The 23597-nt window shown below is 55.8% G+C and overlaps 12 protein-coding genes across 12 annotated transcripts; 4 read left to right on the forward strand and 8 right to left on the reverse strand.

Annotated features, from left to right (window-relative positions):
- Positions 1 to 643: 643 nt before the first annotated feature.
- On the reverse strand, positions 644 to 1307 carry N657DRAFT_682872 (trimeric LpxA-like protein; the record flags this gene model as incomplete). Its single annotated transcript, XM_062796522.1, has 2 exons — positions 644 to 962; positions 1033 to 1307. 2 exons carry the CDS (start codon positions 1305 to 1307, stop codon positions 644 to 646), a joined length of 594 nt encoding a protein of 197 aa, XP_062644983.1.
- Positions 1308 to 2899: 1592 nt separating this feature from the next.
- N657DRAFT_648032 (uncharacterized protein) lies at positions 2900 to 3664 on the reverse strand. Its single transcript, XM_062793442.1, has 2 exons — positions 3133 to 3664; positions 2900 to 3007 (listed from the first exon to the last, which is right to left on the reverse strand). The coding sequence occupies exon 1, from the start codon at positions 3487 to 3489 to the stop codon at positions 3277 to 3279; it is 213 nt and encodes a 70-aa protein (XP_062644984.1). The 5' UTR covers positions 3490 to 3664; the 3' UTR covers positions 2900 to 3007; positions 3133 to 3276.
- N657DRAFT_121036 (uncharacterized protein) lies at positions 3665 to 4644 on the forward strand. The gene has a single exon (XM_062785819.1). The coding sequence runs from the start codon at positions 3791 to 3793 to the stop codon at positions 4400 to 4402; it is 612 nt and encodes a 203-aa protein (XP_062644985.1). The 5' UTR covers positions 3665 to 3790; the 3' UTR covers positions 4403 to 4644.
- Positions 4509 to 5249, reverse strand: N657DRAFT_577883 (Rhodanese-like protein; the record flags this gene model as incomplete). Its single annotated transcript, XM_062789276.1, has 3 exons — positions 4509 to 4705; positions 4758 to 4872; positions 5082 to 5249. The coding sequence occupies 3 exons, from the start codon at positions 5247 to 5249 to the stop codon at positions 4509 to 4511; spliced, it is 480 nt and encodes a 159-aa protein (XP_062644986.1).
- Positions 5250 to 6044: 795 nt separating this feature from the next.
- N657DRAFT_120948 (uncharacterized protein) lies at positions 6045 to 8481 on the forward strand. The gene is made up of 2 exons (XM_062785817.1): positions 6045 to 6159; positions 6261 to 8481. The coding sequence occupies exon 2, from the start codon at positions 6301 to 6303 to the stop codon at positions 8302 to 8304; it is 2004 nt and encodes a 667-aa protein (XP_062644987.1). The 5' UTR covers positions 6045 to 6159; positions 6261 to 6300; the 3' UTR covers positions 8305 to 8481.
- Positions 8482 to 9096: 615 nt separating this feature from the next.
- N657DRAFT_120950 (Intradiol ring-cleavage dioxygenase-like protein) lies at positions 9097 to 10771 on the forward strand. Its single transcript, XM_062785818.1, has 5 exons — positions 9097 to 9531; positions 9593 to 9741; positions 9792 to 9934; positions 9983 to 10151; positions 10224 to 10771. Exons 1-5 carry the CDS (start codon positions 9296 to 9298, stop codon positions 10700 to 10702), a joined length of 1176 nt encoding a protein of 391 aa, XP_062644988.1. The 5' UTR covers positions 9097 to 9295; the 3' UTR covers positions 10703 to 10771.
- Positions 10772 to 11523: 752 nt separating this feature from the next.
- N657DRAFT_692310 (uncharacterized protein) lies at positions 11524 to 11992 on the reverse strand (the record flags this gene model as incomplete). The annotated part of the gene is made up of 2 exons (XM_062797156.1): positions 11658 to 11992; positions 11524 to 11598 (listed from the first exon to the last, which is right to left on the reverse strand). The coding sequence occupies exons 1-2, from the start codon at positions 11790 to 11792 to the stop codon at positions 11524 to 11526; spliced, it is 210 nt and encodes a 69-aa protein (XP_062644989.1). The 5' UTR covers positions 11793 to 11992.
- A 260-nt stretch (positions 11993 to 12252) lies between these two features.
- N657DRAFT_665529 (uncharacterized protein) lies at positions 12253 to 14974 on the reverse strand. The gene is made up of 5 exons (XM_062795295.1): positions 14757 to 14974; positions 14385 to 14687; positions 13007 to 13508; positions 12751 to 12910; positions 12253 to 12719 (listed from the first exon to the last, which is right to left on the reverse strand). The coding sequence occupies exons 2-5, from the start codon at positions 14489 to 14491 to the stop codon at positions 12454 to 12456; spliced, it is 1035 nt and encodes a 344-aa protein (XP_062644990.1). The 5' UTR covers positions 14492 to 14687; positions 14757 to 14974; the 3' UTR covers positions 12253 to 12453.
- Positions 14975 to 15634: 660 nt separating this feature from the next.
- N657DRAFT_635815 (uncharacterized protein) lies at positions 15635 to 16111 on the forward strand (the record flags this gene model as incomplete). The annotated part of the gene is made up of 1 exon (XM_062791366.1): positions 15635 to 16111. The coding sequence occupies one exon, from the start codon at positions 15635 to 15637 to the stop codon at positions 16109 to 16111; it is 477 nt and encodes a 158-aa protein (XP_062644991.1).
- A 959-nt stretch (positions 16112 to 17070) lies between these two features.
- On the reverse strand, positions 17071 to 18932 carry N657DRAFT_657811 (uncharacterized protein; the record flags this gene model as incomplete). Its single annotated transcript, XM_062794841.1, has 9 exons — positions 17071 to 17127; positions 17157 to 17252; positions 17324 to 17730; positions 17761 to 17814; positions 17895 to 18012; positions 18111 to 18371; positions 18403 to 18453; positions 18615 to 18746; positions 18789 to 18932. The coding sequence occupies 9 exons, from the start codon at positions 18930 to 18932 to the stop codon at positions 17071 to 17073; spliced, it is 1320 nt and encodes a 439-aa protein (XP_062644992.1).
- A 1116-nt stretch (positions 18933 to 20048) lies between these two features.
- Positions 20049 to 20372, reverse strand: N657DRAFT_682879 (uncharacterized protein; the record flags this gene model as incomplete). Its single annotated transcript, XM_062796523.1, has 1 exon — positions 20049 to 20372. One exon carries the CDS (start codon positions 20370 to 20372, stop codon positions 20049 to 20051), a length of 324 nt encoding a protein of 107 aa, XP_062644993.1.
- A 1252-nt stretch (positions 20373 to 21624) lies between these two features.
- On the reverse strand, positions 21625 to 22615 carry N657DRAFT_682880 (metalloprotease; the record flags this gene model as incomplete). Its single annotated transcript, XM_062796524.1, has 3 exons — positions 21625 to 21703; positions 21778 to 22307; positions 22361 to 22615. The coding sequence occupies 3 exons, from the start codon at positions 22613 to 22615 to the stop codon at positions 21625 to 21627; spliced, it is 864 nt and encodes a 287-aa protein (XP_062644994.1).
- Between the last annotated feature and the right edge of the window lie 982 nt (positions 22616 to 23597).

Below are 23597 nucleotides of genomic sequence, written 5' to 3' on the forward strand. Positions count from 1 at the left end.
GAAGGATAGACAGGTAAACGTAGATGGTTGCGGCATATATGGTGTATAGAACACTTGCGGAACAGGGGTCGTGGGATCGTATGGCAAGAAGAAGCCTGAGTCTGCATTTGACACGCCGTTGCATGGCACGGAGGTGGGCGAGTGTCTTTAAATCCGACTGTCCGGAGTTTCGATCACTGTAGGGCTGGCGCCATAAGCATGGAAGACTCGGAGCTGGTGAATAATCTGTAGCCGTAGTGGTTGGCGAATTGCTGCGATGATAGTCGGCTTTATTGGCGCTGCTTGCCGCAAGACCGGCAATGGACAGGTGGCGCAAACTGGCTTCGAGTTCGAACTCATGCCCACCTATCTGTCTGTCTGGTGTCGAACGACCACTCATTGCCCCTTTTCCAGCGCAAGTCAGGATTTGACATAGGAGTATCTCTGTCAAACGGCCAATTCTCAGATCCAACGAACAGCCTCTCGGCTGTCAAAGATGGTGGTTCGAGTCACAATCGGCTCGAACCAGCCTGCGCCGTTGTGATTTGGCAACATCTGGCTTTCGTCCCCTCAAAATCAACGAATCCAGACGCATGGCGATGGTACAGCCTCTTGGAGCGGGCATTATCCCTGGTATTAACGATAGATTCCGTGTCTCGCTTTTTCACGAGGGCGCAGGCTGGGGATTGTTTCCGACCGTCTTGTAGAGATCGCGTAGCTCAAAGGCCTCATGGCCGCCTTCGGGCACCTCCCCGATGAGGCGCGCCGGCTGACCCGCAACAATGCTGAAGTTTGGTATGACCATGTTTGGGGGGACGACAGTTCCGTCGAGTATGCGCACGTAGTCCTTGATGATGGCGAACTCGCCGATAACCACCTTCGCGCCGATGTGGACGTGGCTTCCGATGGACGCAGCTTGTACGACGGAGCCGGGGCCGACGAAGACGTGGTCGCCCATGCGGAGGGGCATGTAAGTGAAAGCTCTGCAGATATCGCGTGTGTTTAGAAGACTGCTGCAAAGTTATCCGGAAGTGTGGGATGACAGTAACATACCCTTTGTACAACCGACCCGGTGGTCGCAGGCAGCATCCCCGACTCAGGAAGCAGTAACGCCCTATCGCGACGGCTGTGCTGTTCGGGGTTGCGCCGGACTGCGACGATGCCTGAATGGTGCGGACAAGGTCGCCGCGAATCATGACTTCGGGTTGGATGACGGTTTTCCCGCCGAGCATGATGTTCTGGGTCCCAACTAGCGTGGCCTTGCGCGCCACCTTGTTGCCCGTGTCCGTCTCAATATACTCTCCTCTCGGCGGTCTCCGTAACGACATGTTGGGTAATATTTGGTGCCTTTTTTGGGAGGCTTGTTTGTTGGTTCTGATCGTCAAAGTTTCGCTCGTGTGGTCGATTCAGTCGTGTGTGGTTGGTCAATGAAGTGGAACATGGAGGGCCGGTGGATTTTGGATTCTTCAAGCCCAAACTGGAAGTTGGCGCACTGTCCATGCGCCAAGGCTGCGGCAGCCCACCATTGGGAAGCAGACTTGAGTTCGGGCTAGTCGCCCCCGCGCCGCATTTTCAGCGCAGCGTACCCCTCTTCAGCGACCTTGTCGGCGAGGCTGGAGTGTACCAACATGCGGTCAGACTCCTGCTTCTTCTTCAAAACTTCAGCTCTTTTCACCGCCATCGTGACAACTCGACGAGATGGCGTCGACGTTGACCGAGAAAGAGAGCGAACATGGAACTGGAAATTCCATCCAACCCACCTCTGGTTTGCGATTTCTACGGTTAGTACCGTATATTATCAGTAAATGGTTCATATCAGACAGCGGGCCGCTCTAACAAATTTTGGTGTACCTTTCCGCATAGGAATGATAAGAAATTGTTAAGTCGCCTAACTAACTATCTTAAATAGTTTTCACGGTGCAACTGACCGAAATACATGAGTGGCCCACTCACTGATGTGGACATGATAATATATGTACGTTAGTGCTCGAACTTACATTTCCCTTTCTTTCAATTCCTTCTTTCTTTCTTTCTCTTGCTCCACATATCTCTCTTGATGATCATTCAATAGTGTATCCTTCCTATAATTCCTTTTCGTCTTACTTCCTCCTTTCTCCATATCGTTCTCCTATCTTCGTTTCTTCCGTACATTCTTGCCCTAGTTAAAGATTCATTGTTCTTTCTTTTCTGGGTCGGCGCTCTATGTGTCACGCTAGTAAATATAACAAGGCCGGATTGTATCCAGCCTGAACCAGCACCTGCTGCTCAATGCGCGCGAATATCGAGCCCCGACCTTCCACGCCACAATGAGCCTGTTGCTTCCACCTTGGCTGACCTCCGCGAGCTGCAAGAGACTAATCGGCTGCTGAGAGAAATTGTCTCTCAAAAGTCTGGTCAGCAGCCCCCTGCAGACAACACCACATGTTCGCTCTCCCCGGCAGCGGATGGGCCGTCGTCTCCGTCCACCAGTGCCGAGCAGAATTACCCGCCTTCCCCGCCAGCGCCGGAGCAAGTCAAGGAGAAATCGCGGCTGCTTGCCGATATTTTGGCCAATGCTGCATTCGGAAGAAGCGGCGAAAACCGCCGGAAATCGTTCCGTGATCGAGCCATCCTGGCCCGGTGGACACATGCGTCGACTGTCGCGAAGGAGGGCCAATTGGCTGTCTCGCTGACTGACTCCCCGGACCAGATACCTCAATGTCTTAATCAATTTCGGAGGCTTCTCTGGAAACCGTACGCCATCCTGGGCCTGGGTCTGGCGGGACTTAGAAGAGGAGCAACTTCGAAGCCAGTGGCCCGTCCAGTTCGACCCCGACAGCTTGGTCTCGACTGACATAAGGCAACGTGGATGGTTGGCCAGCTGTTTCAGCTCAATCCTGAACTGGTCCTTCGCTGCTTATCCCTTTGTTTATGGCCACAACAACATGGCTAATCCAACAACCACAATCTCAAGGAACGGACTCGAGGATGCCTAGTCCATTACTGCTTGGAGCTGAGACACGCTACCAGCCAGCCCCGGCTCATTATGGTGAGGTGAGTCGGTACTAAATATCTTATTGATCTCAATGCCTGCTTCTTCGGCCTTCCTAATCAACATACCTACAGGGAATTGCACAATCCAATCCTAGTGGACTGGCTAGTGACTGTAATCAGCAGCAATGGCGGAATGTCGTATCAGCACATCATCCGCTGCTTTCCGCTTACCAATTGAGGAAGAGCTCACCCGACGCTATGTCCAGTGTTCATTGCCTTAGAGAGATCGGCCAATTTCCAGCTATGCCTGGCACTCGAATTTTGTTACGGTCCTTTACCGAACGCCGTTTGTCCGTCTTCTGCCGCTGATCGTGTGCTGGTGATGCACCCTACTTCACGGTCGTGGTTCTTGGCGATTTTCACATCCCGGGACCTCGGACCTAGGGTTTGAGTGACCCTTTGGCAAACCGGGAATGTTGTAGCTTCGCTGTGAGTGGCGAGAATGCCGGTTATCACCCGCTTGAGTCGACTGTACATCGCGTGCTAGTCGGTTAGGAACGGGAATGGTCTCGTTGCCTCGATGCGCTGGGTAAAGCAGTCAAAACGAGAGTCAGAGATTCTCTCATCATGCTCACCCTCATAGTAGCTCGATGACATCCTGAGCGATGAGACCACCACGCAGCTGATGTTCGTCTCCTCATATAGCCGGTCGCGAGTCTACTTCAAGACGCTGGAAATGCTCCGTATCTTTGGCGACACAATCCGAGAAACTGGTTGATATCTGCAAGGACTCATCCCGGACGCCTTCCTCAAGTCGAATATCTGCCCGCGGCCCGGGATGCTCGACTTAAAGACATCCTCAAGGATGACGCAACCAAGGACAGGGCGCTGTAGGGAAACTGGCGCCTCTTGTTCCAATTTCAAGCAGAGGCTGGAGGAAGATTGTCGCGGAAGATCGCCGAAAAGCCTGAAGAGATCAAGAGTTTGCGTGACGAGTTGGGTTGTCGCACTCGCTTCAAGCAATACCAGAACGCGGCTAAGGTTGCATTCTACCTTAGGTCTTCAACGCAACCTCGTTGCGCGAGGCATCCAGGTCAACCACCATGAACCTCTACATCATCGTCTTCACCATTATGACATGGTATATCTTCCGCTCAATTCTACCGCGGTACATCATCGGTCCACCCGCCCTGGATACCAAGCTTATGTGGTGTTGCGACGGCAGATACTGTTCAGTACACCCCTCTTTGAGGGAGAGGCTGAAATCGCCGGGCGGTTTACACGCCCACAATCATCACCTGCGTCGTTACCTACGTGCTTCCTCTGCTGCTCACTTGGGTCGCCCAAAAGTGGGACGCTGCTAGATCACTGTACCATGAGATATACTCGATTTTTTCGTTTGTGCGGGCTAAGGCCAAGCAGCAAGATGTCGCCCAGATGGGCCCCTTGAGCGACGAGTCATCCAGCGATGCTGACAGCTATATGAGCGCGTGGCGCTGCTTCTGCAGACGGGCAGTTCAGGCACATTCGCGAACTCGATCGGCGCAAGACGACGTCTATTGGCAGCCAGAACCGCCCTTCGACCACACCGTCGCGTCGTAGCCGTCCATCCATTCGACGTACTCGCTCCCGGCAGCAGCCCAGCCCTTGATGCCGCCAGCAAGAGCAAGGCTCTTCATATCCTTGTCGCCGACCTCGGCGAGGTGATCGGCCAGCCAGCCCGTCGCTCTGCTTCCGCGTCCGGTGGACGATCCTGAACCGGTCAGACTGTATTATGAAAATGTCGAGGTGTCAAGGGGACGAACCGCAGTAGAAGATGACTTTGCGCAGGCCCGCGGCTTTGAACAGGGCGTAGACAGAGCGCAGCGTGGGGTATAGGCTCTGCGCGGGGAGATTGATGGATCCGCTGATTGTGCCGCCCTGACGAATCAAAGTCAGTCAGGCCACGGTTTGCCGGTGATAACGAGCCCGAGTTGCGGCGCTGTCCCAGCTCGGTGTATCAGAGCGGTACAAGGGGGTGGACCGGAGTCAGTACTCCCGGACCCGGGACAAGAGACGGTCGATTCCACCAGACCAGCGAGACCTCTCAGGCTCACGTCGCCACTTGACCACCACGAAAACCAACCCACCTCGAAATCATTCCTCCGCAAGTCAACCAGCACAAAGTCCCTCTTCTCGGGCGGAGTCGTTTTGAGCAATTCGAGAACCTGCTCCCTTGAGATGGTGGCTACCTCCGACTTGGGAGCGGGGTACGCAGCGTACCACGGCGCAGATGCCGGGGTTGCGTCGCTTGACATTTTGAAGATTTGTGCCGTATGCGAAATTCCGCGCTAAATTTGAGAGCGCCCTGGAGGATTGAGATGGCTCGAAAAGCCAGTCTCATTATTTGGGGAAGGGTAGAGCAGTTTGACTTCGTTCCAAAAGCTCAGGGTTGGCTGAGGAGGGTCACGATGGTGTCACTGTCACTGCCAGGCTGTGATTGGCTCGGCCACGCTTATCGCTGAGATGGCCGTCAAAAACGATGTGCTCTGGTCAACAAGGAGCCTGGAATCTGCACACGTCCCGCCGACTGATTTGGAAAACCCTTATCATAGCTGCCGCAAAAGAATGCCACGGCGATCAGTCAGGACGTCATTCTCTACCATAACAAGCTCAGCGGCGGTTTGTTGGCCACGGCTCCGTGGAAAGGGGGTTCCGGACTCGGTCGAAATGAGCGCTGGCTGGCTTCTGCGCGCGGTTGAAGGTTTAAGAGGCGTCAGTGACCACGTGGGTAACGTGGAGAAGCCTGCCAGAGGGACATTTGCACGACTCGTCAGGGCTTCGAAATCGCCCGGTCCGACTCGCGCCATCACCCGCCTGGCCCCCTTGTTGGCGGCCAGTCGCGTGGGCGTTGCGAAACCTCATCTTGAGTGCTTCGTAATCAGCCTCATTGGATAACTAGGGTTTACTTATCCCCCGCCGTTTAGCGAGGACAGATGCATGCACTAAGCCTTCTAAGGCATGTTCGGTTCAGCTGCCCGGTGCGGCTGAGGAGGTATCGTATGACAGCGGCTATTGACGCTGCATTCTAACCCTTTTCTCCAGGCAAGCCGGAGGCTAGCTGCAAATGATATGTCCGGCACTTCGACCATCAGTGGTCCCATCCTCTCGAGGCTCTCCATCTTCTCCATTCTGAGAATTTCTGTTGTCTCGAGGCGATCCCTAACTGTACGTACCGACCCCATTCCTTGCAGGATGCCCCTACTCCTAACAAGCACCTCGACCTCTGACCTCCCGTTTTCGATTGCAGCATTCTCACAGTTTCCTAGATCATCTCCGCTGCAAGTGGAAGGGCGGCTAGCAACCAAGATGCCCTTCAATTTCACGGAATACGACGCGAAATGCGCCGGCATGACCCCCGAGGAGCTGCAGCTGGAATGGCAGCATTACACGCGTCTAATCTCAGGCGCATCCACCTCGACTGCCGTGTCCGGCTTGGCCATTCCGTTAACCTGCGGCGTGTCCCTCATCGGGGTCGGCATGGCTGCGCCGGCCATCCATAACGCCCGCAAGAAGCGCGAGATCATCGAGAAGCACCTGCAGCGACACGGGACTACCCACGAAACCCGCAAACGCGACGTCCTCACGAGCATGGCTTTCAGCGGCACCATCGGCGTGGTGACGCTGGGGGTGGGCTCGCTTGGTGCCGATGCCGTTGCCACGGCCGGAGCGGAGCATGGCATATGCGCCATTGCCGAGAACGAGACGGCCATCAAGATTGTTACGCACGCCGCCCTCGACGGTGCTGGCATGGCGCTGGAGCATGCCTACACGCACCACAAAAAGGAGAAGGAGGCAGAGAGGGCTTTCCAGGCTGCCGGCGTATTCCAAGCCGTTGCCGACGCAAAAGCCCAGGAAGCTGGGTACGCGGCTTCGGCACATGCACACAATCATCCTCATGGCTACACTGCTCAAGGCAGCAGCACCTCAGCCCAATCTCAAACGCCATTCAACAACGGCTATGGGTATAGCTACGGTTATGAAGACCAACCACAGCCACCCCCTCCTTACTCAGCAGTGTCCTCTGGTTTCGCGGTGCATGATACAAAATCCCCAGCCATGCCCGCTGTGGGCCCATCTCAAGCATACGGGGCCGACAATTCTGCGGCCCAAACTCAGCTGCCATACTCTTACGGCAACCAGGCGTCGGTGGCCCCGGGCTACAGTGCAGACCCGTCTGCTGCCCTCATGGGCTCTTTTGGTGACCCAGGTACCGCCAGTCAAACCCAGCAAGCTCCGGCCTCCTTTGAGACACAAGGGAATATTACCGAGCAGCATCATCCCCTTAGCCCTGTCCCGACACAGTATCCACCACCCCAGGATCAAAGCTCGGCCAACCATAGCCAAGCTACGTATGCCAACCCTCAACATCAACTCGACCAGACTGGACAATGGGAACCCCAGCAGGGCGAAGGACCGCTACAGGTATCTCAGCTGGCTGGATTCAACTCCAGCCCTAGCTCAGGCCAAAACGTGAATGCATACGACATGCGGGCGATGATGGAGTCTCTCCCATCAGCAACACCAGCCGAGCAGCAGCCTCTGCAATCATCAGCCGTGCATCAGCCCCAAAGCCATGCAGCCAATGCATCCCCACAAGAGACACAAGCGGCGCAGCAAGTTAGCTATCAAGCGGACTGCTCTGCCTACACAAACCCGGTAAGACAGCAAGAGACCGGAGACTCGTCGTACATGGGCGGGACGTTACCACCACCGCCACCTCTTCCTCCTTCTTCAACTGCCCCTCCAGCCTACGGCCATTCTTACCCCAGTCCTCCGTCAGCATCCCAACCTCCTGCTCCTCCTACCTTATATTTCCCGCCACCTCCCCAGGCGACAACCCAGCAAGCCACTTCCACACCCCCGCCGCCACCGCCGCCGCCACCGCAGATTCCAGCCGTCGTGCACACATATCCACCACAGTCAAACATGTTTCCAACGCCAATGGTTCAATCCTGGCAGCCCCCGACCGCTTCGACCCAACAATACCCACCAGTAGAAATACCTAGAGCGTACTATGCACCTGCACCACCACCGCCGCCGCCTTCAGCTCCGCAGCCACATCAGCAGCAGCAGCAGCAGCAGCAGCAGCACCACGAGCAGCACCAGGGGGGCTACTACTTCCCGACGACGTATTCCAGTGGCGGCCAATACTATCAGCACGCCGTGTCTCCTCCACCGCCCCAGCAGCAGCAGCAGCAGCAGCAGTCGTGGAACGCACAGCCCCAGCCCCATCCCCAGTCTCACTGGCAGCAGCAGCCGCAGTATATGTATACGTCGGCCGCTACCTTGCCGACGGCCCAGGGGTACTAGAACCCGCCTTCAGAGACCGGGGTCAAGTGGTGCTGGTAGGTGTCGAAGAGTGATGAGGCAGTCGTCAGCAGACATATATCAACACTCCAACCGACTTACGAGAGGCGGAGCATCGCAGTCAGCCTCGGTTAAGCAGCCGATTTGAGAGTCAAAGTCGAACCGTCACCGGTCGGCGGTCACGACCTGCCTCCCACCGCCAATTACACAACGAGACAAGCAGATTGCTCGTCCTCGGCTAGGTCGAAAAACTCAGGAGGACTGGCATCCGGACTGTACCATGGCTGAAATGACACGCAGCCGGATTCCGGCAAGGAACTCATCAGCTTCCATGCAGATAGAACACTACAGCATTCATGTTAGGCGGGGACGATGCTGGCCAACTGCCGAGACCAGCATCCAATCCATATGCCCAGCCGGAAGCCCACCCAAGAAATTTGGATAAAGCAGTTGAACCTGACGTGCTGCCAAGTCTAAACATGCCCTCGGCACATGCAGTCAAGCTTTGGGAGCTGCCTGGCGTGGTTTTAACCGGCGTCTAAAGCGCCCATTCTCGCCGGACCACCCGATTCGCTCTTCCCAGCAGCATCCTCTTACAAGCGGAGATTAAAATCCGGGGAACGGGCTCGGCGGTTTGGCGGTTGGTCAGACATTATGTGGAAGGGCCAATCAGGGGTTGGTTAAATGTCAGTTATGCTGTTCGGCGACATGGACGTATGAGATGCTGACCGTATCACAGCTTCGGCCCCATGGCTTTTTGTGGGAGCCACCTGCCCACGGTTGAATGCCGATGATGCGAGCCGGATATTGATGGTGCTTTCCGCATCAGCGGTTCGGAGGCCAGAGCCGAGTGCACTTGGGTGCGTGTACGCTTGGAAGGGGCCAGGCAGGAGAGGTCAACACCCTAAATAACCCAGCGGGAATCTTTTGATCTTGGCCACGCATTCTATTCTTCTTCAACACACGTTAGGATAATTGAACTATCTCCGAAAACATGACTCTCAGAACCTTCCTGGCGAGTCTGCTGCTCGCTGCATCAACCTTCGCCCACCCCGGCCATGAAGAGGTCTACGCACACGCTGCCCTCCCGCTCGAGCGCAAGTCCCTCGACCACTGTTCGGCCGAGTTCAACAACCCCGAGTTCATCAAAAGAACAGTGGAGATCCATGGACGGGAGCTGGCGCGGCTGAGGCGGTCGCTGGGCCTGGAAGTCGAGCAGAACTTGCAAAAGTAAGCAGCGCTAGGGCTCTGTGTTTTCCGGCTACCCTTGGACTGACTCTTGGCACTACAGGCGAGAGCTGCGCCCGCGCGATTATATCTCGGTGTCCCGCATTGACCACAAGAGCAACAAGACGGTCTCCAAGGGGATGGACCTTAGCACGCTGTTCTCGGATTCCGGCGCCTGCATGCTGATGCCCGCTGTCGACCAGGGCCCGCTGTGTAAGTCTGGGACGGCAGTCAGCGCAGGCAACATGCTGATGTGGAGGCAGACGTGAAAGGAGAGGAGATCAGGAAGGACATCACTGGCGGGGAGAAGGGTATTCCCCTGACGCTGGCCATTCAGGTCGTCGACTACCGGACCTGCCAGACGGTGCCCAACGCCTATGTCGACATCTGGAGCTCTAACTCGACCGTGAGCTCGCCTCTGCTCCCATACTGCCTCTCAAGCTGATCAGCGTAGGGCATATATGTCGGCGTGCAGGGCTATCCCGGCATGGGCGACCCGAACGACGCCTCGATTTTGCAGGGCACCACACTGCGCGGCGTGCAGCCGACCGACTCGCACGGCGTCGCCTCGTTCGACTCGCTGTTCCCGGGCCACTACGAGGGACGCGCCACCCACATCCATGGTAAAAACGCCCCTTTCGCCCGCTGAGGTCACAAGAAATAAGAAACCAACGCTGACTCAACCGTCTACCCAGCCATCGTCTACCTCGGCGCGACCAAACAACCGAACAACACCATCACGGGCGGCCGCGCGGCGCACATCGGGCAGCTGTACTTTGACCAGTCGCTCATCACGGCCGCGAACCAGGTGGCGCCATACAGCACCAACAGGATGCGCGTGACGCAGAACACGGCCGACTTCCTCTTCATGCAGGGCGCTAACGGCGACGATCCGATCGTGCGGTACGCGCTGGTCGGCAACCGGCTCGAGGACGGCCTATTTGCCTGGATCCGCTTCGGCATCAACCAGCAGGCCAACAAGCCCGTCAACCCGGCCGCCTTCTGGACCGACAAGGGCGGCGTCATGAATCCTAGTGGGCCCGTCGCGCAGTTGCCCGGCGGCGGCGGCGGTGGTGGTGGGTTCGGTGGCTGGCCTGGGTTTGGTGGTGGCAGGAAGAGGGCTGTTGCTGCTGTTGCAGAGGAGGTGGTGGCGAGCGAGCAGGATGCGGAGTGAAGCTTGGAAGCGGGGGAAGATGGGTTGGTTGGTGGGATGTTAAGGGGGATGAAGCTTTTGTTGGTGCCGGTTGATTCAGGATAGCGTCAGTCGTTACCAGGTAGATTTTGCTCAGCACCGTGGAATCGGAGATTAAGGTCAGCCGTGCTGAATCTTCTGATAAAATGTGTTTTGTTTGCAGGGTTTGAGATGGAGAAGGCGCAGCAGATGTTTTACCTTAGCTGCCAAAGTGCAAGTCGATTGCTGGAGAGGAGACCACTTTTGAGTCTGAACCCGTTCCTTTCTTCCCGCAAAACCAACCGAATGGTGTGGCTGCCTGATTGCATCACGAGTTAACCAGAAGAAGGTTTTTCCCCTTTCCATCAGTTGTCCTGTTGGGGTTGCCCCCCGACTCGAATACCTCCTGAGAATTCACGACTATCCCCGGTGAAGAAAGTGAAGCTGGACGAATGTTGATTGATTATTGGCTACTGTAACTCTACAACTATTAGGTTCCCTTCTCGTCCTCCCCTTAAGGTTCCCCGTCAGCTTTGTTAGACTCCAACTCAGATCGCCGCGGATCATTGTCGGATCTTCAGCGTATCCAACAGCGTCTTGACCCGCTCGTCACTCAGCATGCCCATTTGCTCCGCCAGCTTTCTAGTTCCGATTGCAGTGCATCCAAGGCGCGTCTGGTGTACGCGAGACTCCCAGGCTATTCAAGATGCTTGAGGAACAACTCTTCTGGTCCAGCCACATTCGCCCGGCAGCGTGGCGCTGCGGGAGCAGGGTTGCTGCGGAGTCTCGCATCCCTGGCGCACGTTTCCGGAGATCTAAGCCTGTCACGCCAGCTCCGCCCCAGAGCATGAGTACTTGCCCTCGTCGAAGTCCCCGCAGAAGCCCTTCTGCTCCGTGTACTGACGATTGTTGCATATTAGTCGTTGCGCGAGAGGCCCCATCACCAGAGAGTACTTACATTTGCCGACGTCAAGTTCACGTAATCGTCTCGAATCTGGAACAGCCGGCCGAGAAACGTCATGAAGCGAGTCAAGAGTGTGATGGCGGGCTTCTGGGGCGAGTCCGATTTGGCGTCCATCAGCCTGGCCAGCATCCGGAACTTATGGGTTTTTCACCCTGCCCACGAAAATACCCATATCAACAATCAAGGAAACGATCAGTGTGTGATCCTGCAATTACAAGGTGAGAAGGCCTCTTGGCCTTCGAAGGAAAGGGATATCAGACCGCGAGCTCCAGCTCCAGCCTCCTGGCCAGACTGTACATCGGCAGTTTTCCCAAGTCCATCAGCCAGTCCAGGATCCTCACCGTTAGCCGTGCAACTTTGGGACTGATTCCCTGTAGGACAGAATAAAAGTCCCTTCGCGTTTTGACCTCGGCTCTCTCCCATCTTCGAGTTAACGGTGGGGCCATGCACCACATCACAAGGCGTTCGACAATCTCTCGCCCCTCTCCACACTCGCATATAGACGTCAGAACCTCTAGGACTCTCCGTTCGAATAAGAAGGCCCGAAGGCCTATGGCCCCAGTTCGAGTCAAGTGTAATTAAGAATTACCATATCCTTTGACCTATTACGGTGCTAGTGGAAGTAGATGTGCTAAATCGCTTAACGTTATCCATCTTGCCAAACCTTTGTTACCTCCTGACCCTACAACTCCCTGAAGTCGCTGCACTCCACGAACTCCACTCTGTGATACTAAAAACGACAAAGAACCGCTGCACGTGTCCATGAGATTACCGACGCATCCCGCCGATACTAATGTGAGAGGGAAAACATAGAAATGTCGTCATCCGGATCCGAGAATGGCCACGGAAACTCGGCGTGTGTAAGGAACCTGTCGGGAAGGCGCTGCGACTCCAAGTCCTCCATGAGCCACCCTTGCGAGTCTCTCTTGTGAAGAATACCCTGGCAGAGTATATCGGGCCGCGGTCTCAGGTCGCGGGCTTTGCTGAAGAAAGACTTCCAGAAGCCGTCCGTTAACGTAACTTGCTTCAAGGTCAAGCGCTTTAGGGTGTGGCGTTCTGTGAAGCTGAAGAGCTCGTTCTCCGGCACCCCAAGTCCCTACAATGTGGCAGTACTGAAGGTCGGACCACTGCATCTGCGATAGCGGTAGTAGCTGCTGGTAGATGGGGCCGCGTGGAAACGTCCTGATCGACAGGGTATTGAGGCCAGGGAAGGCGCCTAGAAATTTGGCTATGCTGTCCTCGAGGCCCTCGCCAGCGAGGACGGAGTTCAGGCAGAGGTGACGGATAGTTTTATATCAATGCTGCCCTAGGGCTAGGTCCCGTGCGTCTAAGAGGCCATCCACATTTTGCCGTTGAAGACGCGAGGATGTCCCTAGGGCAGGAAGCAGCCGTGACATAGCGTTCGCCACGAAGTTCTCGAAAGCCGGGGTCACCCAGATGCTGTTCGTAAGATTGCGGAAGTGCGTATGGCTTAGGTACCGCATCCGCCAGGCGTGAATGTGGGAAAGCGTAAGTTCCCTAAGGGAAGGGAAGTGAGCGAGAACCGTACGGAACAGGTGGACGTCCATGTCGAAGGTGCGGGACGCTTCCTGTCGAATAAATTGTTCGTAGCGATGGTATGCGACGTGGGTGGGGTTGTAGCCTCGGCTGAGAAAGAGAAAATGGCCCGCCCACTCCTCCTGCGAGTCAACCACAGGCCAGGCTCCGTCGTATATAGTGAGGTGGTGCGTTGCACCTAACGATCCGTGAGGTGACCGGCTAAGCGTCCGCAACGCATCCGCGGTATCAAGGGTGTTCAAGAACGAGAGCTCCCGCACTAAGGCGGGGAAGCCCGCGGCGGCGTACCTGCGGCTTGGTAGGCGAAATCGGCGGATGTCGCCAATTGGTAGCTCCAGCGCGATGGCGCTGAGGAGTTCTAGGGGTAAGACTTCCTACATCTTCCACATAGGCGGAAGGGCAAGTTCATCTGAGGTACCTGAGGTTCTCTTCTCGACCTGTGAACTTGCGCGAGTTGGCTGGAACATCGCGTCGTGCAGGCCGGCCGTCACGTCGACGAGAGCCAGTTAGACAATCAAAGTTGAAGATGTTTAGTCGCGGCTCGTATACTCAGTTTTGTGTTTCCGGAGGACCGAAGGGGCTCAGGATACCCTCCTTCCGTTCTAGGTACACGACATGGTTTGTGGTTACGGAATGGCGTATTGAGCGAGTCCGGGAAGCCGGCAGCTGGGAAGAGAGACGTTCTGTTCTTGGAAACGGACGTTTCAAGTTGAACTCTTGCGGACACCATCGGACTGCAATACAGTTGAACATACGTCGCACGAGCCGCAGGGTAGCAGAAAACAGAGCGACTGGCAAGAGCCTAAATTTCAACCAGATCATGTCCCGAAACGACCAAAAATGGTGACACTGTTTCCCCATCTCCAGCAACTTCAACCTGTCACAACATGTAAACGAATTCAGACAATGCCAGCACCCAGAGACCGATTTCCTTGAGAGAGCTCATCCCAGGCCGAGCCGCCGCCGTGTTCATTTGAAAAGTCGAGCTCTGCCTGGGATCGTTGAGTTCCCTCCCCATGCGCGCCACGCAAGATGAAATCCTATGGCCTGCGCCATTCCCATCGGTGCCGTTGAAGTAAGACCTGGGTACCTCGCACCACAGCCAGCACCTGTCGGCAACCTGAACGACGGTTGGGCTGGCAACAGACCTCCATGGGCTGATACGACGCATTGGTGCCGGTCGTCACGAAGACGCTGATGTTTTGGGGGATTGGGAGGTTGATGACCTCCGGGATCGCGTTGCCGGGACAAGTTGTGTCCATGTTCGCCATGTTGCAGGGTGGTTGAGGTGTTGCTTTTCCTGCCGAGGGCGAAGATGCGGGGAGAGTGGTTGTCAATGCAAGCAAGGCCTGAGGACGGAGATGGGATCAGAGTCGGTGTGGGTCAGTGACAAAGGGTCCTGAGGTTTCGGCCGGCGGTCCGGAGTTGCGAACTGAGTTGCGAACTCGGTAACGTAGCAAGGGTGAACTAAGCGGTTGATAAGATTAGCGGGAAAGAAGTTGAAGGGATTGAGTGCGCGAGTTGTGGGAGGCAGACTCGGAGACATCGAGTCAACGACTCTATGTTGATGAGTATGTTGACATGTTCGCTCCAAACGCGTGTGACGTCTGGTGGTTAGTGCAGGCAGACTGAGGCAGTGTCAGGGTCTTGCTCCCTATACAGTGCAGAAGCGTCGAACACAGTTGCCGTCAACTACAGTGCCAAGGGTCGAGGCACGGAGTCATTAAAAAAAAAACCGAGACATTGATCTTCAGTGTTGGTGATTTGCGAGAGAGGCAGGGTCGGCGTATTGTGTCCTATAAAAACGCCGAACACCGTTGCGGTCGGCTACAGTGCCAAGGAGCCAGGCGGCCTACACGTTGACCTTACAGTTAGTACAATGTTGATGATCTTTGCAAGCTACATGATGCACCGGGAAAAGCGCCCTAGGGCAAGTTTCCGTAAACAAGGACCTTCCGCATACGGCAAGTCCTGCTGTCTAGGCCGCTAGTACTCTCCGCAACCGTCGGTATCCAGCAAGACGCTAACCACGGTAACCACCACACGTCAGAGCATACGGATATCTCGGCCCATCACCGTCAGTGACTGGGATGCATTCTCTTCAAACCTACAGCCAACAGCACTGCCAAGTATTTTCTCCTGCGGCGGCGAGAGAGTGCGATAGTGCGATCCATGAAGGATGAACCGATGAAAGACAGTTTGGATAGACTGTCCTCGAGAGGGCGAGGAGGACAAGCAGGCAAATGAGCTCTAAGGGACAAGACAAAAGGATATATAAAGCGTACGTCCCTCGAGCAAACCAGGACGTTTGGGCTCGCAGACATCACTCCATCACCGGTACTCGGCGCCTCCTAGAGCCCTTCGACTCATCTTTGTCTCGCACCTTCACCAGACCAACGACCGCCAGCCAGATCATGATTCGCCTCGTGCTGGCGCTCCTGCCGGTTGCGTCTGCAGCTCCAGCTTTGCAGCTCGCCGCAGGAACGAAAGCCGTCAACGTTGTTCTTCAAATCAACAAGGCCACCTCTGAAGCCGCCATTGACGTTTTTGATGAGAACAAGTCCAATGTCTTTGCTCATACATGCTCGCGACCCCTTGCGTCCGGTTCCTTTGCGAGCTCGCCGCTTGCCTTCACCGTCAATGAGCAAGGTGCCGGCACCCTCAGCGTCGGCCCACAGACTTACACCATCCATGACCAAGTCGAGTACTCTGGAGGCATCGTCTGTGGGCGTGTCGCCAGTCCTAGCGAGGTCGTTGTCAGCTTCCAGGTCCCCGTCCCATCGTCTCTGCAGCTGCATAGTCTGAACAAAAGGGCGTCCAAGATTGTTTTCCTCATGGCCCCGTTGAGCTCTCCAAGCTGGTGGATTCATTGGAATCAGAAGGCGCTGTGACTTCAGCCAACGACACCGTCAGCTCCGTCGCTGAGACACAAGATGTTGCAGCGGATGCTGCAGACAAACGCCAATTTAACCCATGCAGCATCTGGAGCTCAGCAACAATCATGGTTGGCAACGGTAACCCGGTCGGCACTGCGGCTTCGGCCTCGTGGGGAGACCCTCGTAGTGCAACGGGAAGCTGGATGTTGGGGTTGCGCCTGGCGGAAGGTGGGCCGTGGCAGCTATGCTGGACCGAAGGGAGGGCAGTAGAGTTGCGGTCCCGGCCGCGCCCGGGCCACAGGAGCGAAACAGCTGTTGCCTCGGCGGGGACCTGTTGGACTGTACGCGTGGCTAGGCCACGTCCCCTTGTCTCCGGGCGCAGGTTACAGTATGGGTTGAAGCCGCGGATGGATTGCACCGGGTATGGGTGCCTCGGCTGGGGAGCAAATGTGTGGTGTCGCCGCCGCAAGGGAGCTGTAGCTCCGAGGAGCAGTGTAGCTGGCCGGAGAGGACTGACGCGCGTGTCGGTTCTCCAAGAGAGAGCGGGCTTTGCAGATGCTAAGTACCCAGCTCGCACCCGGGCCCCAGGCCTGCGCAGGCTGCTGTGGTGTCGCCTACGAAGCTCTGTAAGGTTGTGCCTCTTGCGGAGGGCTCGAGGTGCAAACCTTAGGGTCCCGTGGCCGGGAGGTCCGGTTGGGAGGTCTGGCCTTGCCTCTCTGACTAGGTTGCCCTACGAGGCAGGTCTGTGCGGCTAGTTAGCTAGTTCGTAGGGAGAACAATCTAGGGACTCTAAGGCCGGAGCTCATCAGTCCAACTGTCAGCCATCTGGGATTGATAAACTCATCTGCGAAACCATGGCCAACGCTTCTGATTACCGCAAAACATTTCCAGGCACCGCTGACCCACAAGGCCCCGAGTTCCCAGCTCTTTAAACTGCCCCGAGGTAAACAAGGCGGCTCCCAACAAATATGAGCTCAAGCATGTGGAACCATCAGAAGCCGTGGCGGAGTGTAGTACAGTCCGGTTGGCACCTCCTTAGGCTGAAGAAGGACTCTACCACGATGTAGAGTCTTGCGCAGCCATACGCAGCCCGAATGACGATCTCAAGAGTCATGTAGCATGCACTTATCAGGTTGATCGGGATACGATCCTCCCACTTATAAAATCAGAACGGTACCGCCCAATCGTCTTCGTCAAGCAGGGCATTAGGAGAAATATGGGGGAGACAGTAATCGCCATTGTGCCAACCATGGCAGGAATGACCCCAATAATGATGAACCACATGATCTTCCATTGCAAACACTCGACGGCCGTGGGGAATTCGAAACTCGAAGCGCTCAAGTGCACTCCGCCGTATACAGCAGCAAACGCAACGGCAAGCAGGACGAGGAATGCAGTTTGCTGCACAGCGATGAGCATCATCTCGATATCGAGGAATGCATTGAAATAGGATAAGCCAAGATCCCCGGCCTCGGACAGACATTCAATGACGGGGAAGCCTTGAAGATTTACCAGCTTCGTCAGTCCTGTTCCGTTGCTCATGGGGCCGGTCTTGATCTCGACCGTGCCACGGCCCCATTGCGCGTCAAAGCCGGCTACCACCGCATTCCATACCGCCAAGCCCTTGGGGTCAGCTAGAGTGTTTCTGGAATACGAGATGAGACTATTGGGTATCCAGAATTGCCAGTTACCAAGTCGCTCGTCGTTTTGGAGAGAAGCTGGAGTGAGATCATGGGGGCTGAGCACCGAGAATCCACAATCCGCAGGTGTCGTTCGGCTTGGTCCGGTCCAGATACACGGCGTATATAAAAGATGTCGGGTGCTTGGCGGTATTTCCACCTCTGAATGAGGACTGCGAGCACCTTGTCCCACTCAGCGTCATACACCAGCTCCGCCTCGGAAACGTCCAGTGGTTTCTGTAACAGTTCGAGTTCATCAATTCGTCTGACACCAAAAGCCAACACCCCAGATACCGAAGGATCAGGACGTACCTAAAGTCCTGAACCTAGAGGACATACATGGCAACAGCGCAGATGACGTGCACCATTGTATGAAGCTCAAGCGACGTAATTGGGGGACCATATGCTCGGCGATTGACGCAGGTTGCGGCCGTATACGAGACTTGGAGCAAAACGAGAGCCTTCTGCAGCACGTTTGCTTTGCTCTTGGCAGCGATCCTTTCTCGCTTGATGTATACCCAGCAGTCCCTTTTCGCCAGCTCGAGATACCGTCCGGGTTCAGGTGAGTGTTCCCGTCGAAAAGCTCGGTCGGTAAACTGGAGGACTTCGCCTGTCCTCAACCCCAACCTTAGCTTCCCCCATGACCACGAAAAAGGCATATCTTAGATTGAAGTCGAACTAGAATCCCTCAGACAACTCACGTTTCAGCAGTGAAACACTCCTGAAAATGGATGAGAGCTTACATTCTTGTCAACGCGCTCGCTCTTCTCCTGCATCTCCCTGAGTTTCGTCTTGAGTCGGAGGACCAGGACGAGCTGGTCCGCCGCCATATAAAGCACAGTTCCGGGCGGGATGAGAGCCATAATAACCCACTTCGTCCTCGTCACGAGAAGGCTTAGGAAGTCGGTCTTGGCCGGCACATTGAGATGCAGAGCCGTGTAGATGAAGGCGAACAAAGTCAAGACGTAGGTCTAGAGGATGGCCATGGTGCCTCTGAACTCGGCCGCCGAGACCCACGGCGGAGCGTAGATGGTGTGCAGCGCCGTGTCGTTGTCCTTGTTGGCTCGTATCACTTCCCAGGCCTCGTTTTCGCTGATGCTTTCCGCGTTGCAGCAGGCTGCAGCGGCGAGCGCTGCTAGAATCCACACAATTTTCATGCTGAAGGATACAAAAGCCGAACCTAGAGAGCCGAACGGGTATTGTCGGGTTGGGGCAAACAGCTCGGAAGCCAATGGCGGGGCGGGTGAAGCAAAGAAAGGAGCTGAGCGAGAAGAGAGGCAAGCAGGGTTCGAGTGCCCTTCGCAGCTCTACAGGGCCTGTTTATCAACGGAACTGTGCTAAGCGAATAAGATAAACATCAGCCTTTAATACTCAACGAGCAGTGCTCGAGTTGATATGGACCAGAACATAGAGCGCTGTCATCATGGGATTACACTGAAGAAAAGGATGTGGACGAGGGGAGGCAAACAGGGACTCAACTGGCTCACAGCCTCACCAAAGGTGAGTGGTTGAGATGGGCACCTCCCGTCCCCTCCCGGGAACCGTGGGTAGCCCCACGGTTTACTTTCCGGAGTAGTTGCCCAATGATGCCGCCGTGCTCCTACCGTTCGTCCTTCAAGCTGAATGAGTGCGGCGTGGTATGCAGGCCCAGCAGCAACTGGCTCACCCCGGTTGGCGACTGGAGTGAGCGCGAGATATCGTTGGGTGGTATTCCTCTCACTTTGAATTTAAGTGTAGGTCATTTCGAAATCCCCAGCTCTGGGTAACATATGATTTCAATACTAGTTCTAAGTCTCGCGGCCCACGGTTCATTGGCCTGGGCCGAATGTTCATTCTCCAGAGTCAAGGCCATGGGGGATGACTGGGCGTGGAGAGAGTCCTCAAGCTACGCCTAAGTTAGATTGAAGTGTCTCCAGCATCTCCAGATATTTGAACAAATCGAACAAGTCATATTTGGCCATCAATATTTGCGTTAGAAGAGAGCTGGCTTGCGGTCATTCGCGTTCATGTTCCTTTGATTCGATCCGGGCTGAAGAGCACAAATGTACCGCGGCAGTGATGTACTCCTACTACGAGCCGATATGAGGCTTTCCTCGTTCACTCTCGTTGAAGCACGATCTATGAGGAAAGGGAGAGTGCCTCCATATTGATTGCCTCAGCAGGATACCTCATTATCCACAACAAAGGCACAATAAGCTCTGCTGAATGCTATGGACTTAGCAATACAGACTAACCCTTTGAAGGTACGCCCAGCTGAAGACCGCTGTGCTGTTTCAGCAGCGGAAGGCAATTCGTGCGTTCTCAGCGTCGATCCCGAGCATGGCCTTGGAAATGTCGACAAAAATCCGTGCAACGGGCGAGCAAGAAGTAGCCTCCGGCTTTTCCCCTATCTTCACCATGCTGCATGCCTGAAAGAACTCGGCCATGTACGGCGCGAGCGCAGCCGTCGACGACTCCGTGGCGTCAATGCACGAAACAGCGCCGACGCCATCCAGCTCTCCCCCACCCTTCACCATGCTGTAGGCATGAAGGAAATCGGCCACGTACGGTGCGAGCGCAGCTGTAGACGACTCGGCCGCGTCAATCACGTCATCCATCAGGAATGCAAATTCGAAGATGTATGCGCAAAGTTCGACCGGTCTGGCAGGATCTCGGGCATGCAGGTCGACACGAAGTTGAGGTTGGGGCCCATGATTCCCGCAAAGCCCGGCGGCAGGTAACCGAACGCGCACTTCTAGTCTCTTTGGGCGCGGAGGGCGGCCCGGTTGGCGAGCTCGACGTTGCAGTGGACACGGAGGGGAATGTTGTCGCACAGGCCGTCCATAGAGGTGTCGTATGAGGAGGGTGGGACAAGGTGGGAATTTGGGTGCTCCATGATGCAGTAATGGAGGCGAGTGTGGTGAAGTTGAAACCGCACTGGAAATGAAGTTGGATGCTGAAGTTTAAGGATGCATGTGGTCTAAGTCATGCCGAAGAGAGGGAAGACGCTAAGAACCGGGCTCTGTCTCGGCGACCTCTCAACCAGGCTCTCTCTTGTCTGGTAATACTGATGTCGGGAAATATGAAGAATAATGACTGGATAAAGAGGAGGGCAGCAAGACTCTTTATGGCATCGTGGTCTGAATCTGCCCGCCTCACACGCTTCCACAAATGGAAGGAAGAAATTAGGAGGATAGCGGTCCGTCTCCGGGGGAAGGCATATCCAACTCCTCAAGTCTGTCTAACTAAGGTAAGCCCAAGTGGCTCAGAAAATGGGTTTCTCAGTACGCCGTGCCCTTGCAAGTTACCTTGGTCATTTGCTGATGAGCTGTTCAAGACGGGTCGTCCCACTCCTTTCGACTGGAAACATGCCTGTACATCTCACCTTCCTAGCTCTTGTTGTGAGATAGGGAAATTGCGGCCTCGAAGTAGACTCCAGAGTTGGCGGATAAAGGGTTGAATGCTGAACGCTGAGGGAAAGGTGAGGCTCGGACGCTCTTATTCCATTAATTAGAGTCAGCTCTGGGGGCTAATTTACGTTACCTTATACAACGGAGAACTGCCTCTCGGCTTGTGCGGCTTGTGGAGTCTCGAGGTTGCCCAGGATGCCCCTTCAGTCACATCGGCCTGGAGAGGTGCAGAGTTGTAGAAGTCTGGTGGCATTGTCGACTTTGTACCCCGAATTCGAACGCTTCATGTGGAAGTAATATGTACGTCATAAACCAAGAAGGCCCTATCCTATTCATGATTCCCCAGGTATCTCAAGTCGCCAGCCTTTAAGTGTACATGGTGACATTCCCTGGCTTTTACCAACTTCTACCCGTCATCATACCGGTATCATTCAGCACCCTGCTCACCTTGCCAGGTTCCTTACTTGCCAGCACGGTAGGTGTTCCAGAAGCTCTGCATGCGCGCCCTCTGGCCGGCAGTGAACTCCTCATAGCAAGAGCTGTAGAACCCAACATTAGCCTAATCCGTCCTTGTGAAGAACCACCCAACGGAGACTAGAGACGGGATACTCACTCGTACGAGTAGTCCATATAGTTATGAATCGGGTCCACGCCCGCCGCGTTGGGGCACGAGTCTCTCCCGACCGGGCACCCGCTGGAAGCGCTCGCCTGGGCGGGCGTATCCGAGACGGAGTCGCCCGAGCCCGTGCAGCCGCCCTGGAAGGTATGGTACAGGCCGAGCCAGTGACCGACCTCGTGCGTCGTGGTGCCACCCAGGTTGAAGTTGGTGGTGCTGCCGCCGGGCACGGTGCTGTACAGGACGGTGCAGCCGTCGCGGATGCGGACGGTCGAGCCCGCCGTGGCGCCGCCGGCCTCGGGGAAGTAGCAGTACCCGAGGTTGTCGCCCATGTCGCGCAGAAAGTAGACGTTGAGGCTGCTGTAGGTGCCCTTGCGCAGCGATCGCTTCATGGTCATCTCGTAGCCGTTGCCGTCGGCCGCCCAGTTGGCGTTGACCGTGCGCGTCGTGCCCTTAAGCGCGAACTGGATCGAGTGCGGCGCATAGGCCTCGTTGAGGGCGTTGAGTTGGGCCGTGAGCATGGCGTCCTGTCGTGTGTTAGTGGTGATTTCAGGGGCTGGATTAGATGAGGCGAGATTACAGTGAGGTAGCCGCCGCTCAGGGAGGTCGACGAGGCAACGACATGAAAGTAAGTGTCGACAGTGGTGACGGCCTGGATGGAAAAGTTGCCCGAAGCGGCAAAAGCAGCCTCCTTCTCGGCAAACTTCTGGGAGATCTTGATGTGCTCGGCATCCGGCTCAGGGGCACCGCACCCAAAGCCCCGTCCAGAAGGCTTTGCGGGGACCGCGAGGGCGCTGTGAGCCGCCAGGGCAGTGAAGGCGAATGTGAAGCGCATCGCGGACAAAGGTGGCAAACCAAGTGGAATAGGGGTAATTTATTCCAGTTAATGAAGACCCGCTGCTGTCCGGTACATGACGATGAGGAGCGGGGAGATCATCTATGCTTATATAGAGCCATGTTCCCAGTTTTACTTCTTCATCTCCTAGATCCCCCATTTCTGGCTGCTGAGCTGTGCTCGGGATCGGGGTCGAGTTCTGGAAGGTCGATCGACAGCAGACCCTTGGGCAGCCAGGTTTGCTCCATTTGCAATGCGACCCCGGGTAATGGGCGTAAACGACTGGACAGCTACCGCCCTTGAGTTCCTTCCTGATCGGCGCCATGGATTTCCATGATTGCGCTCGAGGCCGTGGCAGCTGTGGGGGGAACAATGGCGCGCTCCTCTGGGACCTCCCCCTTAGGATATGGCTTCGTCTTTAGGCCCGGCGCGTAGAACTTTACCAGCTCTACTGTGGTAGGCCGGGCTGTTATTGGAGACAACCCAGGAACGGCGAGAGGGTGGTCCACTGGTCAGCCTGGTCCTGGGCCCCTGGCCTGTCGTCGCCATTGATGGCGCAAGGGGTCACGACCAATCATCAACCCAACCAGCCAGCCCATGCACGAATTTGCGGGAATACCAAGATAAGCGCTACTGGTCAAGCTTTTGGGCACTTCCTTGGATGGAAAAGTTCCCCGGTATTCGGAGGAACGCCAAGACGCAATGCCGGGCACCCCACGGAGACGGCCGAGCGGCTCCGGCAGTTGATGTGACCTCCCCAATCGGGAAGCTGTTGAGACATCCAGGGGGTCCAGATAGAACCCCTGAATCCCGTCCGCCAAGCGCAACCCAAGCTATGGAAGGCAGGAGTTCAGGGCAGTCGCAACGCCGTCTTGGGGGGGTCCAAGGATGAAGTTTGTGATTGGGCCTTCGCCCGTGGGTGGTCGCCAATTTCCGAGCGATCGTCTACACGACCTTCCACGCAGAGGTATCTCTACACCGA

Source organism: Parathielavia appendiculata (genome assembly GCF_033297405.1).
Source record: "Parathielavia appendiculata strain CBS 731.68 unplaced genomic scaffold N657scaffold_12, whole genome shotgun sequence".
NCBI lineage: Eukaryota > Fungi > Ascomycota > Sordariomycetes > Sordariales > Chaetomiaceae > Parathielavia > Parathielavia appendiculata.